The sequence below is a fragment of the Lissotriton vulgaris genome, chromosome 3_1 (genome assembly GCF_964263255.1).
Source record: "Lissotriton vulgaris chromosome 3_1, aLisVul1.2, whole genome shotgun sequence".
Classification (NCBI taxonomy): Eukaryota; Metazoa; Chordata; class Amphibia; order Caudata; family Salamandridae; genus Lissotriton; species Lissotriton vulgaris.
This window is the reverse complement of record NC_141689.1, coordinates 2,014,099,320-2,014,120,354: the sequence shown is the minus strand read 5'-3', so window position 1 is coordinate 2,014,120,354 and position 21,035 is coordinate 2,014,099,320. Positions and strand designations below refer to the sequence as shown.

Sequence of the window (21,035 nt, the reverse complement as noted above, 5' to 3'; positions counted from 1 at the left end):
ACCTTCGCACCGAGATCGCGCTATATAAAACCGCAAAAGAAAATACAGGAAGCCGAATTATACCTTATTAATTTATCTGGTGGAGAATACAGCAGTAGCATTACGATATTTTGGAGAAACATTTTAGTAGGCTCAACGTGTTATCTGCAGGAATTACTATAGAATCAAAGGGCACGGGTTTAATTCTCAAAAGCGCTGGGGGAGGGGTGTGGTAGGTCTTTAATTCTTCTGCGATCACCATGGAGTACCCTTGAATTGTTTTAAAGTAATATCTGTACAATGGAAAAACAAGATTGTCCGGCCAACCATCGAGTCAGCTGCAGAGAGTATTGAGGCTCAGATCTTTAAGGGGCCCTTTCTGTGGAAAGATTGAGAAATGATCGTGCTAGGCTTTTTAAGCACACTTAATGGTGAAATTCATGGCGACTGGCTCAAAATAATGTGTCAATTTGCTGAGGTGAAAGACCTCGATTGCCTCCCTGCAGAGGGAGGCAAGGAGTCTACACTTCCAGAGTTACAATAAATTAGTCAAAAAGCAAATTTCGACGATTTCGTAGATTTGGGGTACAGCTGTAATGGTAACTTTGTGCATAGGTGTGGTGCAGCGGCCAGCGGAACTGACGTTGGAATTTGGGGCTCACGGTTCGATCCTCGGCACAGGCAGCAGGTTTGCCCAGATTGAATTTTCTCCAGCTCTCACTTTCTCAAGTAGATCAATCTCAGCTCTCACTTTCTCAGGTATATTCATCTATCGGGTCACTCAGTGGAATTTTTTAACTCCTTACCCGACCTGGCAGCAAACCTGGCTACTACTTCGGCCAATTTCACTCTATTGGGGGACTTCAACCTCCACTTTGATGACCCTCTACAGATGTCGGCAACCAAACTTACTGAGGATCTAGCAGCCTTTCAACTCATACAACAAGCATTTGCAATGCAATAGGTCTCGCATTAGTAAAGTTTGAGCTGTTGGTATTGTAAGATAGATAGAGTGATGGCGGAGTTGGAGGGTGGATTTGGGGTTGGAGGGTGGGGTTGGAGTTTTGTATTAACGTGACTTGGATGTATTGATATTACAAATAACAATGGCTTATAATTTTTTAAAATAATTAATACTTAAATAAAAGTGATTCTAATTTATAATGTCAATAGCCTAAACTTTTGTAAATAACTTTTGTGAAGATTATGTGCAGTGTATTTTATTGTGACGAAAAACCAAGAACAGAAGTGAAATATTAACATCTTTTTGTGACATTTGTAATAAAGCTTGAAACATTGAGAGAACATATTTGAATCAGTAATGCTGTGGTGGTGCTGAGTAATGCTGTGGTGGTGCAGAGTGATGCTGTGGTGGTGCTGAGTGGTGCTGTGATGGTGCTGAGTGGTGCTGCTGAGAGGTGCTTCTGAGTTATGCTGTGGTGGTGCTGTGGTGGTTCTGAGGTGGTGCTGAGTGGTTCTGAGGTGGTGCTGAGTGATGCTGTGGTTGAGCTGAGTGATGCTGTAGTTGCGCGGAGTGGTGCTGTGGTTGCGCGGAGTGGTGCTGTGGTTGCGCGGAGTGGTGCTGTGGTTGCGCGGAGTGGTGCTGTGGTTGCGCGGAGTGGTGCTGTGGTGGTGTTGAGTGGTGCTGTGATGCTGTGGTGGTGCTGAGTGGTGCTGAGTGATGCTGTGGTGGTGCCGAGTGATGCTGTGGTGGTGTCGAGTGATGCTGTGGTGTTGCCGAGTGATGCTGTGGTGGTGCTGAGTGATGCTGTGGTGGTGCTGAGTGATGCTGTGGTGGTGCTGAGTGATGCTGTGGTTGCGCGGGGTGGTGCTGTTGTTACACGGAGTGGTGCTGTGGTTGCGTTGAGTGGTGCTGTGGTGGTGCTGTGATGCTGTGGTGGTGCTGCTGAGTGGTGCTGTGGTGGTGCTGAGTGATGCTGTGGTGGTGCTGAGTGGTGCTGTGGTGGTGCTGAGTGGTGCTGTGGTGGTCCTGAGGTGGTGCTGCTGAGTGTTGCTGTGGGTGATTAGATCTGTGTCCTCTCTGTTTACCAACCAGGCGCTAAGATCTGAAGCCATGTGATCAAAGCAGGAATAACCTTTGAACACAGCCTTTGGCTCAGTCCTGAAAACATCATCGTCGCTAACGCTCTCCTTCAAGGCGCTAGGCATGTTTTAGCCCCCCCCCCCGCACGCCCTCTGACAGATTGCTTATTTTATTTGCACGAGATTTAAAGGCTAGAGCGTTTTTTCCGTCCGGTCATTTACAGCGCTTCGTGGCTGCTGCGGTGCTGTTAAACACTAGGGGCTGCAGCAGGGGGCTGTAACGCCATCAAACTTCAGATTTAAGATCAGGATGGTCCCCCCTCTGAAACATGCGGTCGAGGGTTCCAGGATTATCCTGCTATTTCGTAATTGCATGATATAGCGCTTAGTACCCCTGACGAGGATTCAGCTATGTCCTCCTTTTCTGGGCTCACGGAAGCAGTGTGTTGCCTGCATCTCGGATATCAGATATTCCCTGGTCAGGTGCTTGTCTTAAAAACCCAAGTATTCTCACCAATGTTTGCCCTTTTCCCAAATTTTTTTGCAGTTTTATGCAATTGGAATTCGACCCAAAGGTATTGCAGCGCTTTACATGAGCGCCAGTTACGTTACACAAGGACGCATTAATTTTGTTAGGCACTGGGAGACTACATTCAGATACCCGATGTAGACTTGGGGGCAGTGCCAGTGATTACAACAGATCCCCATCGAATATGGCGGCCTACCTCACCAGAAGCGAACAGAGGCGGTGCAGAGGGAGGCAGCGCTGTGTGCTCTGTGGATGAATCAAGCGCTCTCACAGAGCAAGCAAGTGGTTCCATCAGCGGAGTGACATGCCTCGTCCTGCCAGAGTGAAACCTAGCGCTTAGAGGACGGGCCGTGAGAGGCAGCGCTGAATGAGCCGGGAATGAATCCAGCGCTCTCGCAGAGCCCCTCTGACAGATTGCTTATTTTATTTGCATGGGATTTAAAGGCTAGAGCGTTTTTTCCGTTCGGTCATTTACAGCGCTTTGTGGCTGCTGCGGTGCTGTTAGACACTAGGCGCTGCTGTAGGGGGCTGTAACGCCATCAAACTTCAGATTTAAGATCAGCATGGGTCCCCCTCTGAAACATGCGGTCGAGGGTTCCAGGATTATCTTGCTATTTCGTAATTGTATGATATAGCGCTTAGTACCCCTGACGAGGATTCAGCTATGTACTCCTTTTCTGGGCTCACGGAAAGCAGTGTGTTGCCTGCATCTCTGATATCAGATATGCCCTGGTCAGGTGCTTGTCTTAAAAACCCGAGTATTCTCGCCAATGTTTGCCCTTTTCCCCAAAAATTTTGCAGTTTTATGCAGTGGGAATTCGACCCGTAGGTATTGCAGCGCTTTACATGAGCGCCAGTTACGTTACACAAGGACGTATTAATTTTGTTAGGCACTGGGAGACTACATTCAGATACCCGATGTAGACTTGGGGCAGTGCCAGTGATTACAACAGATCCCCATCGAATATGGCGGCCTACCTCACCAGAAGCGAACATCATCTGTGGGTTTCATCAGCAGAGTGGTATGTCCCCGTCCTGCCAGGTTGAAACCTAGCGCTTAGAGGCGGTGCAGAGGGAGGCAGCCCGGTGTGCTCCTTGGATGAATCCAGCGCTCTCGCAGAGCAAGCAAGTGGTTCCATCAGCGGAGTGACATGCCTCGTCCTGCCAGAGTGAAACCTAGCGCTTAGAGGACGGGCCCTGAGAGGCAGCGCTGTATGAGCCGGGAATGCATCCAGCGCTCTTGCAGAGCAGAGGGTTCCATTAGCTGTTGGCAAGCCCCGTCCTGCCAGACAATTAAACCTAGGGCTTAGAGGCGGGGCAGAGGGAGGCAGCGCTGTGTGCTGCTCGGTGGATGAATCAAGCCCTCTCGCAGATCAGCAGAGTGGCTTGCCTCTGCCCTGCCAGAGAGTGCAACCTAGACTTTAAAGGAGGAAAGTAGAAGGGAACGCTGTCTGATCCATGGATGAATCCAACGGGACAGATGGAGAGATTGGGGGACAACAATACATTGGAAAACAAGCCTGGGTCCAACTCTGTGTGGAAATATAGAAGTAATTGCATTCCCTCGAGATAGTGATCAGTATGGCCCCTGGGTGAAGAATTCTTGTGACCGTGCAAGGCAGCGCTGGGAGGGGGGCTGGGCACGAACTGAAGTGCTCTGGGTGATGTTTGCGCGAGGCTGGCAGAAAGGACGGCCGTGGGAGGTGGGAGGAGAAGTAATAGAGTGGTGCAGGCGGGGGTCGGGGAGCAGAGCCTGAAGAGCGGAGAAGCAGCTGCGAGTCACGGCCTGCGGCCGTGAAAAGTGAAGTGAATAATTAGGGGAGGAGAACTCGCAGAGGCCGGCCGAGCGCATGCAGGGGAAGCCTGTGGGAGGGAGGCTGATGCCTTTCATGTGGGGAAATGCGTGTGCTTGTGGTCACGTGATTCACGTGAACTGTTGGAAATCTGCTTTTCAGGAGCCTTAGGTTTAAGTATTGGTTTGACGAGACATAAATAACCCAGTGACACCACTGCCGCGGGTCTTTGAGATCTTCCGCGAGTTATCGGGTCTCGCCATCAAGGAAACAAAGTCATATGGGTTTGGCTTTCGGGGCACGGTGGCGGGAACACAAGTTCAGTTTTCGCCGCACTGTTTCCAGGTGGCGCCTGTAACATTTAAGTACCTGGGTATCCAGATATACCGACAAACACAGGACCTGCTGGACGGGAATCTAGGGCGAGCACTAACTAACCTACCTGCAGGGGTACAATTTTGGACTACTTTACCGCTATCGGTGGCAGGGAGGGTGGCTATATCAAAAATGGTGGTACTGCCGCGTCTACTGTACTTCTTTACGAATCTACCAGTCTCTATCCCTATGCCTTATTTTAAGAAACTTAACACTTTATTACTCGACCTAATCTGGGGGAAGGGCAGGAGACGCATAAGCATGACCAGGCTGCAACTGCCCACGGATAGGGGCGGCTTGGGAGTGCCTGATTTGTTCGCTTACAGCTGCGCGTGTCAACTGCAATGGCTAGCTTACTGGTTGGCTAGCCGCAATTTACCAAACTGAACATGACAGAGGACGATAGACTCCGGGGGGTCATCCATCGGCTGTTACTGCCAGGGGCCAAGGCACTGGCGACGACTCCACCCCTACTCAAACTGGCCCTTACGTACTGGAAGAAGGCGGTCAGGTATACCAATGGGCGGTCGAATTATGCACCCTCAATACCACTGTTGGGCATCCCGCTGGGGACAGGACCGATGACGGAAAGAAGACTGCAGGTGTGGCAGGAGGCGGGGATAACAAAAATCGGGGATTTCTTCTCGGATAACAGGCTACTGCCATATGAGGAGTTCGCCAGGCTTCACCAAGCGCCAAGGGCGCTCTTTCTGCAACATGCACAACTGACACACTACATAGGCACCCATTGGGCGAGGGACGGGGTGGAGCCTACCACCAACACGTTGATCACTATGCAGTACCTCATGGGGGCGGGCGGACACTTGACAAAATGGTTGACTGCTGGGATACGGGAAGGCAGGGCTGACCCCCTACATCCCCTGAAATTGAGATGGGAAGAGGATCTAGGGGTGGCGTTGAGCGTCAAAGAATGGGACCTGGTGTTGAGATTGCCGAAGAAAGTGTCTCGGAACCCCAGGTTTAAATTTATACAATTGATGATTATACACAGGGCATACTTGACTCCCCACAGGATTCACATAATGTTCCCGGCTGCGTCCGATACTTGCCCCAGATGCCGGCAGGAAGACGCAGGCATGTTACACATGTTCTGGGAATGCTCTAAGCTGGGACACTATTGGGGTACGATACACCACATACTGAATGATATAGCACCGGATAGACCCTACACATCCGCCTCATATTGCATGCTGAGGATAGGACACAAAGAGAAAAAGAGAAGTGTGGAATCCAGATTTGTGGATCTGGCATTACTACTAGCGAAGAGGTCAGTGGCGATGAGGTGGAAATCGGCAAGGCCGCCAGACATAGGGACCTGGAGCGGGGAGGTGGTCAGGTGGGGCAAGGCCGAGGGACAGGAACTAGGCAGGGAAGAGCGTAGAGGCCTCAGGAAACATCCCATCTCAATGGAATGGAACGCCCTACTTATAGCATTCGAACAAAGCGTACAAGACCAAGAGGACTAGTCTGTGTCTATCATCTATCACAGGAGGATACTGTGCCCATGACCGAATATACACGGGAGCTGAGATGCAGACACACTGGGAACGACCTGATATACATATATGATGTAACCGGGGACCGGTACCCCTACTGGATATCGATTGTAATGTACATTTTGACGCAAAACCAACGTAATGTTGATATGTGGAATGATAAGTGCCGGGGGGGAGGGAGCAGGGAGGGAAAAGGGGAGTTGGGACGTTATAGGAAGCAGAAAACGGAAAATGGTAATGATTGAAATGTATACTGAAATATATGTCACGATGCGGAGATATACTGTACGAATGTCTATAACATATGCAGTGACCTAACTTGCAAATAAAGAAATTTTCACAAAAAAAAGTATTGGTTTGACGGCATTAGACTCGCATATTCATTCCTTGCGGAATGGAATAGGCGAGACCTAAAATGTCAGCGAGCCAACCAACATAAAGGGGCATCTATTAGATCCCATCTTCTCAAATACGGAGGACCTAAAGGGAGAGAAACCCACTTCTGTCCCATGGTCAGATCACTTCCTTATACCTTTTACATGGGCACCTTCCCACATGGTCCCACACACAACACCCATCTACTTAAAAGTACGTCCCTGGTCTAAATTGTCAATTGAACACTGGACCACAATACTAGAAGAAACCAGACCAGTGTCTTCTTCGGATGCAGTCATGGCCAATGATACCTTTAACAACTGGCTTAAAAAATCACTAGATGCACTCATTCCTGTAAAAAGGACTCAATCGAAAATAGGAAGTAACTGGAAGCCATGGTACTCAGCCAAACTTTGGGGCCTTAAACAAACTTGCAAAAAGCTTGAGAGAGATTGGAGGAAAATGTTGTAAAGATGGCACGGGAGACAGAATTGCTGACACAGAGATGTGGTTTTATTTGAGAGTTATAACGTAGGAGAAAACCCGACCAGCCACGCCTGAACACAAACTGCCTCTAACGGCTTAGAAGAGAAAGCTCAGGCCATGGCACCAGACAAACAGGCACGAGCCCAGTGCGAGCCACAGGCTTTAGCACAAGGAATGCGCAAGATGAATATAACAGAAAAACTTCTCGATTGATAGGAAACTTAAATGTAGAGAAACCATTAATCTATACAAAGCCGAAATCAGATTAGCCCAGGCAACCTACTATGAAAATAAAATCTTATCAGCAACTAACGCCGCCCGTAAGATTTTTTGTATTGGCAAAACTCCCTCCAGAGTTCCACCTTCACCAGTTATTCCGGATACCTCAGGTGCACTGTAACAACCTAGCGGAGTTCTTCTTCAATAAAATTGAAACTATATATATATATATTTTTTATTGGCACGATCTTCAGAGACACAGCGCTGAGCCTACAACCTCAAGGGCCGGCCGCGTTATTCACATGTAACTACCATCTGTCCTATGTTGACACAGCCCTTCAGCCGACAACCCGGGGGTCCGGCGGGATAACCCACGAGGGGGTAGACGGATCGACTAGCAAACATTTCAGAAAGAATATGTTACAGATAACTTGCTTAGTGTCATTCTATACCCCAACAGCATGGCTCCCCCCTCCTGCCTCCCAACTCTAAGGCTTAATTTAAGGTCAGGCATGTTCGTGTCCTTACTTAACAAACAACAACTCCAACCCAGGAAAAGACCCTTTCCCCCCCACCCCGCCATCATTGCATTCACAGTGTGTAGTAAAGGTTTACATGCCGCAAAGAGTCCATATCGAGTTGCACATCCACGCATACATTCAGAATCACGCAGGAGCAATGCCAGCGCCACCACTGGGCTGCCCGAGCCAGAGTGTCAGCCGCAATATCAGTGTCTCAACAAGCTGTGATGTGAGCAGTATTCCCGCGCTGCCGCCCCGTCCCCTGTCCATAACTCGTCCGCTACTCTCCCGCTGCCTAGCTCTGTGAGTCGGTCTCTGGGTCTTGTGTGCGTCCCCCCAGTCCCACTGTCTGAGGTTCCGGCTCCATGTCGTTGTCGGTCTGCAGACCAGGGGTCCCTGCCTCCGGATCTAAGTTCCCTTCCTGCTCCATTCCACTTAGGTACGTTTGGTACAAAGCCCAAAAGTTTTTAGGGCGGCTCTTGGGGGGCAGTAATTCACTATAATTCTCCGCCTGGGTACTACAGTATAACATGTCACGCGCCCATCTACTTTTGGTAGGAAGCGGACCCCTCATCCAACAGTGTGCCACTGCTCTCTTGGCCATTAGCATCCCCATATCCGCGAGTCTACGAATCGCAACCGGGAGCCGTTTGGAATTGCTTATGAGTGCCAAGCCAGGTTCCGGAGGCATGTCTACCTCCAGGATTCTGCTCATTTCCGAAAATGCATAAAATCAGCATTAGCTGTGTTGCACCTTTCACAGTCTGCCGTTTGCCGCAGGCCGTACCTATGGAGTCTCTCCGGGGTGTAGTAAACCCTCTGCAAGAATTTTAAGTGGATCAACCTATGCCGTCCGTTGAGTGAGATCCGCTTCGTGCTTTCCCAGCAGTATTGCCAAACAGCGCCGTCTATCATGGTCTGCAGGTCCCTTTGCCATGCCACTCTCGCTTTCATTAGCTGGTGCTCTCCGTGGGACCCAGCTATTCTTTAGAGATAAGTAAGGAGTTTGCGGGACTCTTTGGCCTTAATGACATAGGTCAGTTCAAGGACTTCTGGCGGTTCTGCCATGTCCGCGCCAAGCAGCTTCGAAAGGGCACAACGTACCCTGTGGAATTGAAAACGTTGCAGCATAGGTATGTCTCTGCGGTCGCCATCCACTTGGTCCCAGGTTTTGACTACTCCATCCTTGAAGAGGTCTCCTGCTCATGGTAAGCCGAGTATCGTCAGCTCCCTGGTGACTCCCTTCTCTCTTATGGGTGGCAGCCATAACATCCACTCCAGGGGCATATCTGGTGAGTAGAGCAGCACGCCTCCCTGCCTCTGTAGTAGCGAGTGCCAGGCATGATTGGTAGCGGCTATGGAATCCAGTAGTCCCGTTCTGCGGTCCAAAGACAACCAGATCGTGGCCGGGAGTAGCTGCGGGTGTGCAAACAGTCGCTCCATGCGAACTTGTGGGATCATCTTATTGCCATGCACCCAAGTGTGCCGGTGCGATGCTTGTGCTACTCTGTAGTAGAGTTCAAGGTCCGGGGCGCCCAGACCTCCCATGCTGTAGGGCAGGGTGAGGAGAGACCATTTAACCCTGGGTTGCTTTCCCGCCCACGCTAGACTAATCATGAGACTTGTAAGCCGTTGGAAAAAAGCCTTTGACAGTACCATTGGAATGGCATTGAATAGGAAAAGGAACCACGGCAGGACCACCATCTTCATTATGGCTATGCGGCCCAACAGAGTAAGTGGCAGTTTGCTCCAGAGCTCTACATCGTCCTCCAGCCTGCTGACTTCCCTCCCGTAGTTTTGGCTGAGGAGCAGCTCAGGGTCCATATGGAGTCGTATTCCAAGATACCTGATCGGGTCTTCCGACCACTGGAGCGGGAACTCCATCTCTAACTGCCTAGTCGCAGGTGTGAGAGGGAAGACAATAGATTTCGCCCAATTTACTCTGAGCCCCGAAAGCGCTCCAAAGTGAACCACCTCTCTTAGCAGCGGGGATAGGTTAGAAGCAGGGTCATGAACATAGAGCAGCGTATCATCAGCATACATTGACACTACTATTTTGTAAGATGGAAATCGTATGCGCTCATGACTGTGGTACTCTCAGCGCGCAGGCTAGCGGTTCTGCCGCTAGGGCATACAGCAACGGGGAAAGGGGGCACCCTTGGCGAGTCCCTCTGCTGATGAAACAGGGTTGCGAGATCGCATTACCGACACGCACTCTAGCAGAGGGCCCATTGTAGAGAGCGCCAATCATTTGCAGGAAGGGCTCCCCAAGCCCCATTCTCTGTCATACCTGGAGTAGAAACAGCCATTCCACAGAATCGAATGCCTTTTCCATGTCCAGGAATACTGCCATGGTTTCTATGTCCTGCTTGACATTTTGGATGGTCCCTAGTACCGTTCTAATATTATAAGTCAAATTCCTGCTAAGTATAAATCCTGCCTGCTCAGGGGCCACTAGTTCGGGGGCAAGTAGTGCGAGTCTCGTCGCTAGGACTTTGGCGTATAGCTTAGTGCCTACATTGAGTAGCGACAACGGCCTGTATGAACCGCACTCGTCCTGCTCCTTATAAGGTTTAAGGATAGTGACAATCATCGCCTCCCTCATGGAGCTCGGCATGCTGCCCTGAATGCAAATATCACTCATCAAAGTTAAGAGATGCGGTAGCAGTTGTTCTTGAAACGTTTTATAAAAGTCTACTGTCAGGCCGTCTATACCTGGGGCGCTGCCCGTGAGCATGGAGGCCAGTGCCTCCCTAATCTCATCTTGTTGTATAGGAAGCATGAGGAACTCCCTGTCTGTATTAGTGAGGAACGGGAGCTTTATATGTTCCAGATAATCTAGAATTTCAGCTGACAAATCCCCACTCTTCGAGGAGTACAAGTCTGAGTAGTAAGCACGGAATACGTTAGCTATATCAGCCTCGTCTGTCGCAAGTCGGCCATCTGCAGCCTTCAGTTCCGTGACCAGCGGCTTCCCCTTTCAGCCCTTCAGGATGTTCGCCAGAACAGAGCTAGGCCTTTCTCCCTCACCGTAAGTGCGGGCGGTGGCGTATTTGCCCAAGTATTTTACCTCCCTGTCGGCTTCTTCATGGTACTCTGCTATGAGGGTTTTTATTTCCGCCTCCGTAGCATCATCTGATCGGCTTAGTTGCCGTTTCTCAAGGGTCTGCAGCTGGCTTTCTAAATCCGATAGCCGGTGTCTGATGGCCTTCAGAACACTAAAGTGTTTTGACATAGCTATGCCCCTTATGTAGACCTTAAATGCTTCCCATACCATTTGGAAGTCCTCCACTGAACCCACGTTCTTCTAAAAAAATATGTTGATCGCCTCTGCTAGTTCTCCTCGAAAAACAGGGTTTAGGAGCGAGTACGGAGGGGCTACTCTGGCTAACAGTAGGGGGGAGTGGTCCGACAGTGTGCGCGGTAGGACCTTGCATTCCCTGATCCTGCGAAGCACCCCAGAGGTAGCAAACCAGTAGTCTATTCTAGTGTGCACCCCGTAGTAAGCTGAGTAGTGGGTGTACCCACCCGGAGAAGCATTTATGCTTCTCCATACATCCTCCAGGTCTAGTGTGATAAGTCTAGCAGTTAACATTTGTGCCGCGGCAGAGGGCCTCCGAGGTGGGCCCGCTGATCTGTCTATGTCCGGGTTGAGCGTCAGGTTAAACTCCCCGCCCCAAATTATTTGGGATGTGTCAAAGGTGCCAATCACCTCAGCCAGCGATTCATAAAATTCCGGAGCATCGTAGTTTGGGCCATAGACATTCACCACTAATAACTCCAGTCCCATACCCTTACAGTGCACTAAGACGTATCTGCCCTCTGGGTCGGTTCTCAGTGTCTGCAGTGTAATTTTCGACCCTGGGTTGACCCATGTGATGACCCCTCTGGCATGTGTCGTGAACCCTGCTACAGCTATGTTGCCCTCCAGACCCCTAGTGCGTAACATCCTGCAAATGAGTCTCCTTTAGCAGCGCTATATCTACTCTTTGTCTTTTTAAGTAGCTCAACACTTTCCTCAGCTTCCGGAAATCATTTAACCCCCTAACGTTCCATGTGAGGGTGCGTATGGTGGCGGTCTGTGCGTGCTCCTGCTCTCTGGGTGGGCTAGTCATCTCGAGAAGGTATGCCTATTGTGGAAATCTCGTGGTCCCCTGCAGTGCACCTGTCCTGTGTGCGCAACCTGTGATGTATAATCGGCCTCCTCCCTCCCACACCATCCCCTGCTGTGAATTGCAATGAAACAGTACCCCCCCACCCCAACAAAATCAGTAACTATTCTGGGCCCTCTAACAACCCCATGAGGACAGTCATACATCCCGCCCCCCTCCCAGGGAAGACCTCCCCCAACCTGGCCTTACAGTTCCCGTCTCCTCCCCGCCACCCTCCTTGACTCCCCCCAAACAGTAAAGACTCAATCGAGTCAGACAGGATAATTGCGTGCCGGGGCCGAGGTTGCCATATCGCCAGTTATCGGAGCCTGTATTGCGCTCCTCAGTAGGCACAGCACTCTTCGCCCTCGGTGATCAATTGCATGCATCTGAGACACTAAACATACAACGTCAACGATCACCCAGAAATAAAGTTTTAGTGTCCTGGACGTTATTCAAGCACACCGGATACCTGAAAACCAGCTCCCTTGTCTCACGTCAGCCGGGCCTTGGTGCCTCTATTCATATCTGTGCGCCCTCAGTGGGGCTGCAGAGCCGCCCCCTCTATTGTGGTCCAGACTGCCATGATCCATACTTTGCAGAGCCAAAAGTGCTCCCTGAGAGTCATCTTTAGAAACAGGACCCAGTTCAAGCAGGCCAATCCATCATGTTCGTTGGCAGTAGCAAGTTCCCAAGACCAACAGCTTCGCAACTTCAGCACCGCCGGAGGTGTCATTCCTGCTCATCTAGGGGGCTCCTGTCGTCATCAGCGTTTTCCCTCGCCGAGTTGTTCCCGCGCCGCTCCTTCGCCCACGTCTTGAGGGGTTTCTGCAGGGCTCGAGGGTCTGTGAATATGTGGGACTGCCCCTGCCGATTCACCCTGAGTTTGGCCGGGTACAGCATTGCGTAGTCCAAACCCATGTCTATGAGCTGTTTTTTGTGTGGAGCAAAGCGTTTGCGCGTTTCCTGCACTCTGGCAGTGAAGTCCGGGTACAAAGAAATCTCCGACCCCTCGTATTGGAGCGATTTTTTGGCTCCAGCCTGTCTCAGGGCAGCATCACGGTCCCTGTAGTTGATCAATTTGGCAATGATCGGGCAGGGTGGGGCTCCTGGGCGTGGACGCGGTCCCAGTGATCTGTGCGCCCTCTCTACTACAAACATTTGAGAGAAGGTCTCCGCTCCCAACTGCGTGGTAAGGAAGGACTCAATGAAGCGTTCCATGTTTCCAGTTTGGGTCGTCTCCGGTAAGCCCGTGATCCTGAGGTTACAGCACCGGGATCGCGCTTCTAAGTCCTCAGCTTTATCTTGGAGGGCCTGCATCTGCTGTTCGATCTTCTTATGGCCCGCATCCAGCCCCATCTGCGCTTCCTCCACTTCCGAGATCAGTCTTTCATCCATGTCTAGCCTCTCCATGTGCTTGTCTATCCTATCCATCCGATATGTGACCGAGACAATCTTGGAGCCTAGCGTAGATAAGCTGCCTTGAATACTTTTTTCCATGGCTAGAAGCATTGCCTTCAAGTCCTGTTCCTCTGCAGTTTGCTCCACCTCGTTGCGGGCCCTCTGCGCTCTATTCGCACTATCCTGCGATTGCGAGCGTTGCTGCTGGAAAGATAGCTTGGTCTGGTTCTTGTCGCCCCGGCTCATGTTGGCGCTGTGACCGAGGTGCCCCGTACCAGCCCCGCCGACGTGCTCCACTCGCTCGCTGCCCTTGTGAGGGGGAGCTGATCACCAGTGCCTGGCGAGTTATCAATCGGCCCCCCGGTTTCTGGAGCTCTCCCCTGCAGCCGTGAGGGAGAGGGGGGGACCCGGGTTGCCCTTTTGGTCACTCGCGGGCTTCCTTGCCAGTTAGTGCTCTCCCCGTTAAGCGCCTACTCTCCAAAGTGCACAGCCCAAGGGCCTGGGCCGGCAAGGGGCACGCCGCTGTTGCGTTAACTGTCTCCATTATATCCCCCTCCTAAAGTCCGAATAGGCTTCAAAAAACAGCCGGGGCAGGCAAGCGGCACTTACCCCCAGTCTCACCTGTTCTGCTTTGAACCTGCCCGCTATGTCGATCCGCCTGGGGCCTCGTAGCAATTTAGCAGGCCGGGGGGCGCCACACCTTGGTCTCCATGCGCTTCCGATCCTCAGCCTGCTACAGGGTGCCGCAGCTCATGCCTTCGTTCAGGCAGCAAAGTCGCCTCTCCACGCCGGTAGCTTTGTGCTCCCGATCCCAGCGGGACGCCGCAGTTCTGGCCTCCACATTGTTCGTGCCGCCACTCTCATCCGACTGTCGCTACGTACAGCGACACCCTGCAGTGGCGGAGGGGTCCTCGGTCACACGTCTGAATAGTGACGCCTCTCCCTCACCTCGCAGTGTCATGGTCTTGCGGCGAACTATGCTCCGCTAAGGACTCCTTCACCACTCCACAGCCGCACGTACGGCGACTCAGCCCGGATCAGGCAGCACGCAAGTCCGCTGCTTCTTGGCCCTCCACGCCTCCCCAGCAACTCCTCTGAATGTCGTGTGGGCAGCGGCGTGTAACACGTCTGAGCTACTTTTTCTGCAGTGCTATGCTCAAGGCTGCTTGGGACAGCTGACTACCGTTTAATCGGCATCTCTGGTGCAGGATAATTAAGGATTATTGAATATCACCGGCCGGAGCTCCGGGTCTGAGCCGCCATCATGGTTGCCGGCAAGCTCCCCTCCCCCCCAAATTGAAACTATTTTTACCTCATTTCCCCCTATTAAAGACTGTGCATTGTCCCTCCACACCTGTAGTAATCAGCCCTCTTTGGACACTATTTCGGTGATGGAAATGCCTGTGTTAGAAAACCTCCTGACTCAGGTAACAAGTGGATCACTCAAAGATCCTGCCTCTCTAACCTCTTCGACGCTGATGACGGAACCGCTCCGTCATCAGCCGCGAGTGGTTCCGTCATGGCCCGCCGGACGCGCCTGTGCGGCGCGGATTACCGTCTGCGCTGGGCGTTCTATTGAGCAGGCGGGGCCATGACGGAACCGCTCTGTCATCAGCACAGCTCACCGAGGCTGGTGACAGAGCGGTTCCGTCATCAGCGTGTGATCGCCGCGCGGCCCCCCTCCCTGCCCCCTTAACGCAGTGGCGGAATAGCCGCCGCAGCGAAGGTGCTAAAGATAGGTGGCAGGTGTTGTTTCCCCTGTCATCTTAGAATTTATTAACATCTCATTCTCTTCTGGAGTGGTCCCTCCCCTATGGAAGGAAGCCATGGTAAAGGCATTTTTTTTTTAAAACCTAGGCTTGATCCTTCTAATTTGGGAAACTATCGCCCCATATCTCTGCTTCTAGGGGTCAGCAAAATTGCTGAAAAACATTTCAATTCGATATTATCCTCATTCCTAGAGACTCACAAACTTCTCCATCGGTCCCAGACAGGTTTCCGTCCCCTCCACGGACCAGAAACGGCTATGCTCTCAGTACCGGAAGAGTCAAGAAAGATAGTGGACTCTGGAGGCAACGTTGTGGTCCTTCTCCTCTACCTCAGCACGGCCTTTGACACAGTAAACCATCGCATCCTGGTCCACAGACTCAGAAAACTGGGTGTTACTGGAACTGCTCTATCATGGTTACATTCTTTCCTGAGTATTAGATTCTTCCAGGTCTTTGACAATGAGGTGAACTCTAAGCAGATGTCCCTTTGTTGTGGAGTACCTCAGGGATCTTCCCTGAGTCCCACCTTATTTAACGTTTACATGTGCCCCCTAGCAGAGGTGGTATCACCTTTTGGAGTGCACATAGCCACTTATGCAGATGACACGCAACTTGTGATTGGGCTTAATAGAGCCGGAAGCTCCCCTTCTAGTCTGCGTCCATGCTTGGAAGAAATCGCCAACTGGATGAACGAGTCCTTCCTGAAACTGAATGGGGATAAAAGCGAAGTCAAATATTCTGGGCAATCGTTCTCCATTCAATCTAAACGCAATCTGGCCGACCTCTCTCGGCTTAGCCCCCACCCCCAAGACACCCAGCTAAAAAGCCTGGGTGTTTGGATCGACCAAGACCTTATATTTAAGGTACGAGCACGGAAGACGGCAGCCACGTGCTATGGTATCCTGAAAATTATTCGGAAGGTGCTTCCCCTCCTTCCTTTCCAGGCAAGAAAAATTAAGGTCCAGGCTCTTATCCTGTCCCGGTTGGACTATGCAAACACCCTTTATCTGCGTGCCCCCGCTGCTACTCTCTCCAAACTTCAGACTATACAAAACTGGGCAGCTAGACTTTTATTAGGCATTCCTAAACATCATTCAGCCAAACCAACCTTGAGATCTCTCCATTGGCTGCCAGTCAGGGAGAGAGTTAATTTCAAAGCCCTACGTATTATCCACAAGTCTCTAGCTGGAACAGGCCCCACCATTCTTCATAGCCCCATCCAGTCCTACCGGCCCAACAGACACCTTCACTCCAAGATTATGAATCGTCCCTAGGATTAGGAAAGCCAGAAACGGGGAACAGCAATTCTTTTTTAATGCAACCAGGCTCTGGAACTCCCTTCCTCCCCACCTACGTGTAGAAACCAACCACCTAGCTTTTCGCAAACGGTTGAAAACGTCTCTTTTCCCCTAACTGGTGAAGCTCCCCACAACTGCTGCTACCAGCGCTGGGATGCCTCCGGGTAGCCATGCGCTATACAAATGTTATTTCAATAAAGCGATCTTGCAAATATAAAAAAATACTCTAACAACTCACCTGATGAAATGGCAAGGTGAAAGCTAAATGGCAGGTAGACTCCGGCTCCCTAGGCGACCCAGACTATGAGGAGGCAAAATGGGGCCCTAGGATAGCTGATACATCAGAGGTTTTTACACCGAATCCATGGCACTAGAAAGCAACTCTCACTGTGTGGCTGTATGTAGTCAGACCCATGATTGAGGCGCAGTAGTATGGTGGGGACCTTCTTCCAAACGTACTGGTAATACCCGAAAGTGCGGAGTGCTGGTGAACAGTGGGTAAGCGGCTCTCTGTGGTCTAAGATGGAATGCCAGAGTTATGGTGTTGGTCATCTGGGGAGACCATCCACCCCCCCCCAAATATTTTTTTAAACTACATTGAGATACTGGATTGGTAGTAGCCAGACGTGACATAACCAGACTATGAGGCAGCAAGGTGACCTCCAGGTTTGTGGATTGGTGGATGGCTGCCAAGCGAGAAATATACAAAAGCAGGGGTTGCCCCATGCAAATGTTCAAATAGGAGCTTGTGAGTTTCATAGGTTCCTATGATTCTGCTGGGTATAGGAGAGCCTGCGGGTCATTGGTGTTTCCGACTAAGTGGTCAAGACACAACTGTGTTTTTGTGCCGAACCTTGATGTACCATTGCTGGTGCTCCATCGCAGCTACCTCTATGATCTCCATCTGGGCGATGACACTTTGGTGACGTTGTATCCGTTATGGTATCTTGAAAATATCGACTGATGGGTGGAGGGTGCCACTGGATTCTTTTCAAGCTCCTCTCGAAAAGGTAATTTAAGCCATCATATATTCTCAGTGTAGGGGGTTCTCCAGAACTAACACCCTGCTCAATGGGGTTTTCTTTTATTAGCTTCCACTTTTGTCTCAGGACCAAGAGGCACCTTACCATATCCCACGAGTCCCTTATTGACTTTCCAGACAACTTGACATACGTTGAAGAAAGGCAGACAGCACATGGTTGAAGTTTTTAAGAACTTTCGTTCCCATTTCCCCAAAATTCGTGCCTATTCTTGACTTTATCTTAAACGGGTATTTTAAAAATTAAGAAGTTAGGGCAACAACAATAATCTGGTTTTGAGACAGGAAAGATGTTAAACAAAATAAAATACATGTTTTAGAGCAGCTCTGGGGAGTCAGTTCGGAAAGAGGCAGAGAGGGGGAGGGGAAGAGCTCGTGACTCTCAGCTGATATCAACAGCATGTGGCAACAGAGCACCTACTTTCCTCAGAGTCCCCAGCCAGTCAAGATATCCACCTCGTTCTTAACTCTCAGCACCAGACTTATCAGCAGGCCTTAGGCACGCTGGAAAACGTGCAGTTAATGTGAAACCATCTGGCCACTCACGCTCAGCTGTCCAGATATATAGGAAGCATTAAAGTGTAGGGCTGTGGGACAATGATTTGTAAGGAAGTTGCAGCAATTGAATTCCCGGGAAAACAACAGATTTGGAAGATCCAAACAGAACAGTGCTGCTTGAACTTGTTGAGGTTACTGAAATCAGTAGGACTGTTAGGAGCCTAGTAAGAGGGAAAGCCATGGAAATAAATGGCCTATCAGTAAAATTGTATAAGGGATATGACAATCAACTTTGTCTCACTTATTGCGGCTATACTATAAGGCTATTAGTATCACAACTTTTCTTCCAATCACTAGAGAAGAACTGATAAAAGATAAGCAAAGTGTGTTGGAGAAAAACTGAACTGACTATTTTCAATCAAATTATAATATATCTCAATTATAAAGTGTCAATACTGGAGAAAGCTGCCTTTATGTTAATGCCGTCAAACAGCACTCATTCATTCTGGTTTGATAGAATAATATCTGCATTTATAATAAGCCGCATGCTGTATATTTCCTAACAATTGAGAACATTTATTTCATACTAAGATATTTTATTAGAAAATACTCACTTATAATAAAACCAGAGTTCAGTGTACGAAGTCACAAGGTAAATTCTTTGTCCAACGTCTTTGCTTTCTCTCTCCAATGCAAACACATGTACATCCTTTATAAAGAAAATACAGCTTTGAATTATTTAGACATGAAAAAAGTGACCAAGTACACCAACGTCATATATACGTCTTTAAGAATTAGGTACCAGTTATTGGCATATCAAATATCTTCTCTGTAGGTTTGTTTCTAATGTATAGCTTTCACAAAGCTTTAGGACACCTAGGGGGTTTATGTCACTAAAAGGTAATTTCCTCTGTATAGTAAAACTATTTTTGCATAATTAATTACTACGTAAGGACCCAGTTAACACCAAACAGATGGCTACAGAATAGTCAACCAAAAGCAACCCTGGAACCCAATCACTCCCCCCACCCCCCACACACACTTCCGTAGTGAGTCTAAAGAAAGCTATCATATGAATGAATAAATTCACTGACACTGCCTGTTAATCCGCTGTAGTCTTTCTTAAATGCCTTTTTCCCCACCAGATTCCAACAAGAAACAGTTTAAAAGACAACTAGAGCTCGGGGGAACAATGTTTCAAATCATCACCAGATAAAAAACATGCATTATCTTAACCAAGTATTAAGACAACTTATTTTGCTTAAGTTATGAAACTGCAGAAGTGCATGCGATTAGGCAGTTGGGCAAAGTCCTCGCAGAGTGTGGCCCAAAACCTACCGCAATTGTGACCACTCTGCTGCCTGGGTAAGGAAAAGTAGTGGATGTCTAGTAGCTGACTTATGTTCATCATTATTCAAGAAATGCACCTATATTACCGTTGTGGTGCGCTCTGGTGGCTGGATGGCATACGTCATCCCAGGCATTGTAATATAGATTATTAAGGCTGCAAATGAACCCGAGTCATCGTTGTAATGTATTTATAGAGTGAACGCTGACTAACTGCCATGTCTCTAGACAGGAGGAGCTCTTGGGCTCGGAAATCTTGAGACAGTGTTATGAAACATTATTTATTTGCCATCAAAGGAGTATTCATTGACAGCTGCCGTTGATGAGGTCATTTTTTTAAATAAATCATTTTTATTGGTATTGCAAGTTTTCAGTGCCCCGTAGAGGGGTTTAACAACAAAGACAACTCCAAACTATCAAAGCATGTGAAAAGCGAAAATATCGGAACCATAAATATACATCGATAATAGCACGGGCACATACTTCATAAACTGCTAGAGGTAGCTGCCTAGGAATTTAGGGTGACTGAACATGTTCCTGCCAGGGATCCAAGACCTGGTGGTTCTGGAACAGCAAAACACCCGGAAGCTAGGTCTTTTGAGGCATATCCATGTATGTATGTATGTATGTATGTTATCGTATTCAACATCTCTAAGAGATCTAGTGTGAGAGCGCATTTGCGTGATCTGCATCGGCTCCCCTTAGCACAGAGGGTTCAGTTCAAGGTCCTCACCCTAGTTCATAAGGCACTGCACGACCAGGGACCCTCTTACATTCGGAAGCGGTTTGCTTTTTATACACATAGCTGCACACTTCGCTCTGCCTCTCATCGTCGGATGGTCGTGCCACGCTTCCGTCGTATTAGGCTGGGGCCAGTCTCTTTCATCCAAAGCCCCCATTCGCTGGAACAACCTTCCGGACAGCCTATGCCATACTCAGGACCTCCGCATCTTTAAGAAACTGCTCAAAACTCATCTTTTTAACCACCCTTCTTAAGCAACCTGTAGCATCATTTCCCAGAAGGTTGAGTAGACAAGAGACTTCAAGTAGATTTGAATGTAGAAGTATTTAATTACGAGTGAAAATAAATACATGCAGCTGGAGGTGAGGTCGAGATATGAATACCCTCTGTCTCCAGTAACCGCTATCAGATCTACAAAGTGCGTTCATATGAAAATATTCCACATTACATGACAAGATTCTATTTAAAGATATAAGCCATCACTACACATCCCCCTTCTTAAACAAAAATCAAAAACTACACAATAAAAATATTTGTAAACATACATATCATACTCAATAACGAATAAAATTCTCAAATCTTTTAGGAGCAACAATTTCCCTTCTGTGTCTGGTATGTTTTACAGAAACACAGTTTTTATTTACATTGACATTCTCCTGTGGGTTAGAACCTTCTACAGGTGGCTGGTCAGACAACTCACCATGTTGCGAGTCACGCATACCAAGAGTGTCAGGACTACTTTCACCAATAGAAAAATCTGGACCTACACAAACCAACTCACTGTGTGAGTCTGGATTTTCACCAATCAACTCTCTGTGTGAGCCCACAGAAATAAGAGTTCCTGATCCATCCCCTGTTTGTGTCTGAACAGGATCATCTAACACCAAACCTGACACTCACCATCCTCCTTTTCAAACTGCGAAGAAACATCTAACCACCAATAATCTCTTTTT

At 49.2% G+C, this 21,035-nt stretch overlaps 1 protein-coding gene across 2 annotated transcripts in view; it reads right to left on the bottom strand.

Moving 5' to 3' along the window:
* PRIMPOL (primase and DNA directed polymerase) overlaps positions 1 to 21,035 on the bottom strand; it is a 497,760-nt gene that overhangs the window by 376,150 nt on the left and 100,575 nt on the right. For both annotated transcript variants that reach the window (XM_086962483.1, XM_086962482.1), the window contains exon 3: positions 18,608 to 18,702. In XM_086962483.1, coding sequence (XP_086818609.1) covers positions 18,608 to 18,702 — 95 coding nt within the window. The remainder of the gene's footprint in view (positions 1 to 18,607; positions 18,703 to 21,035) is intronic.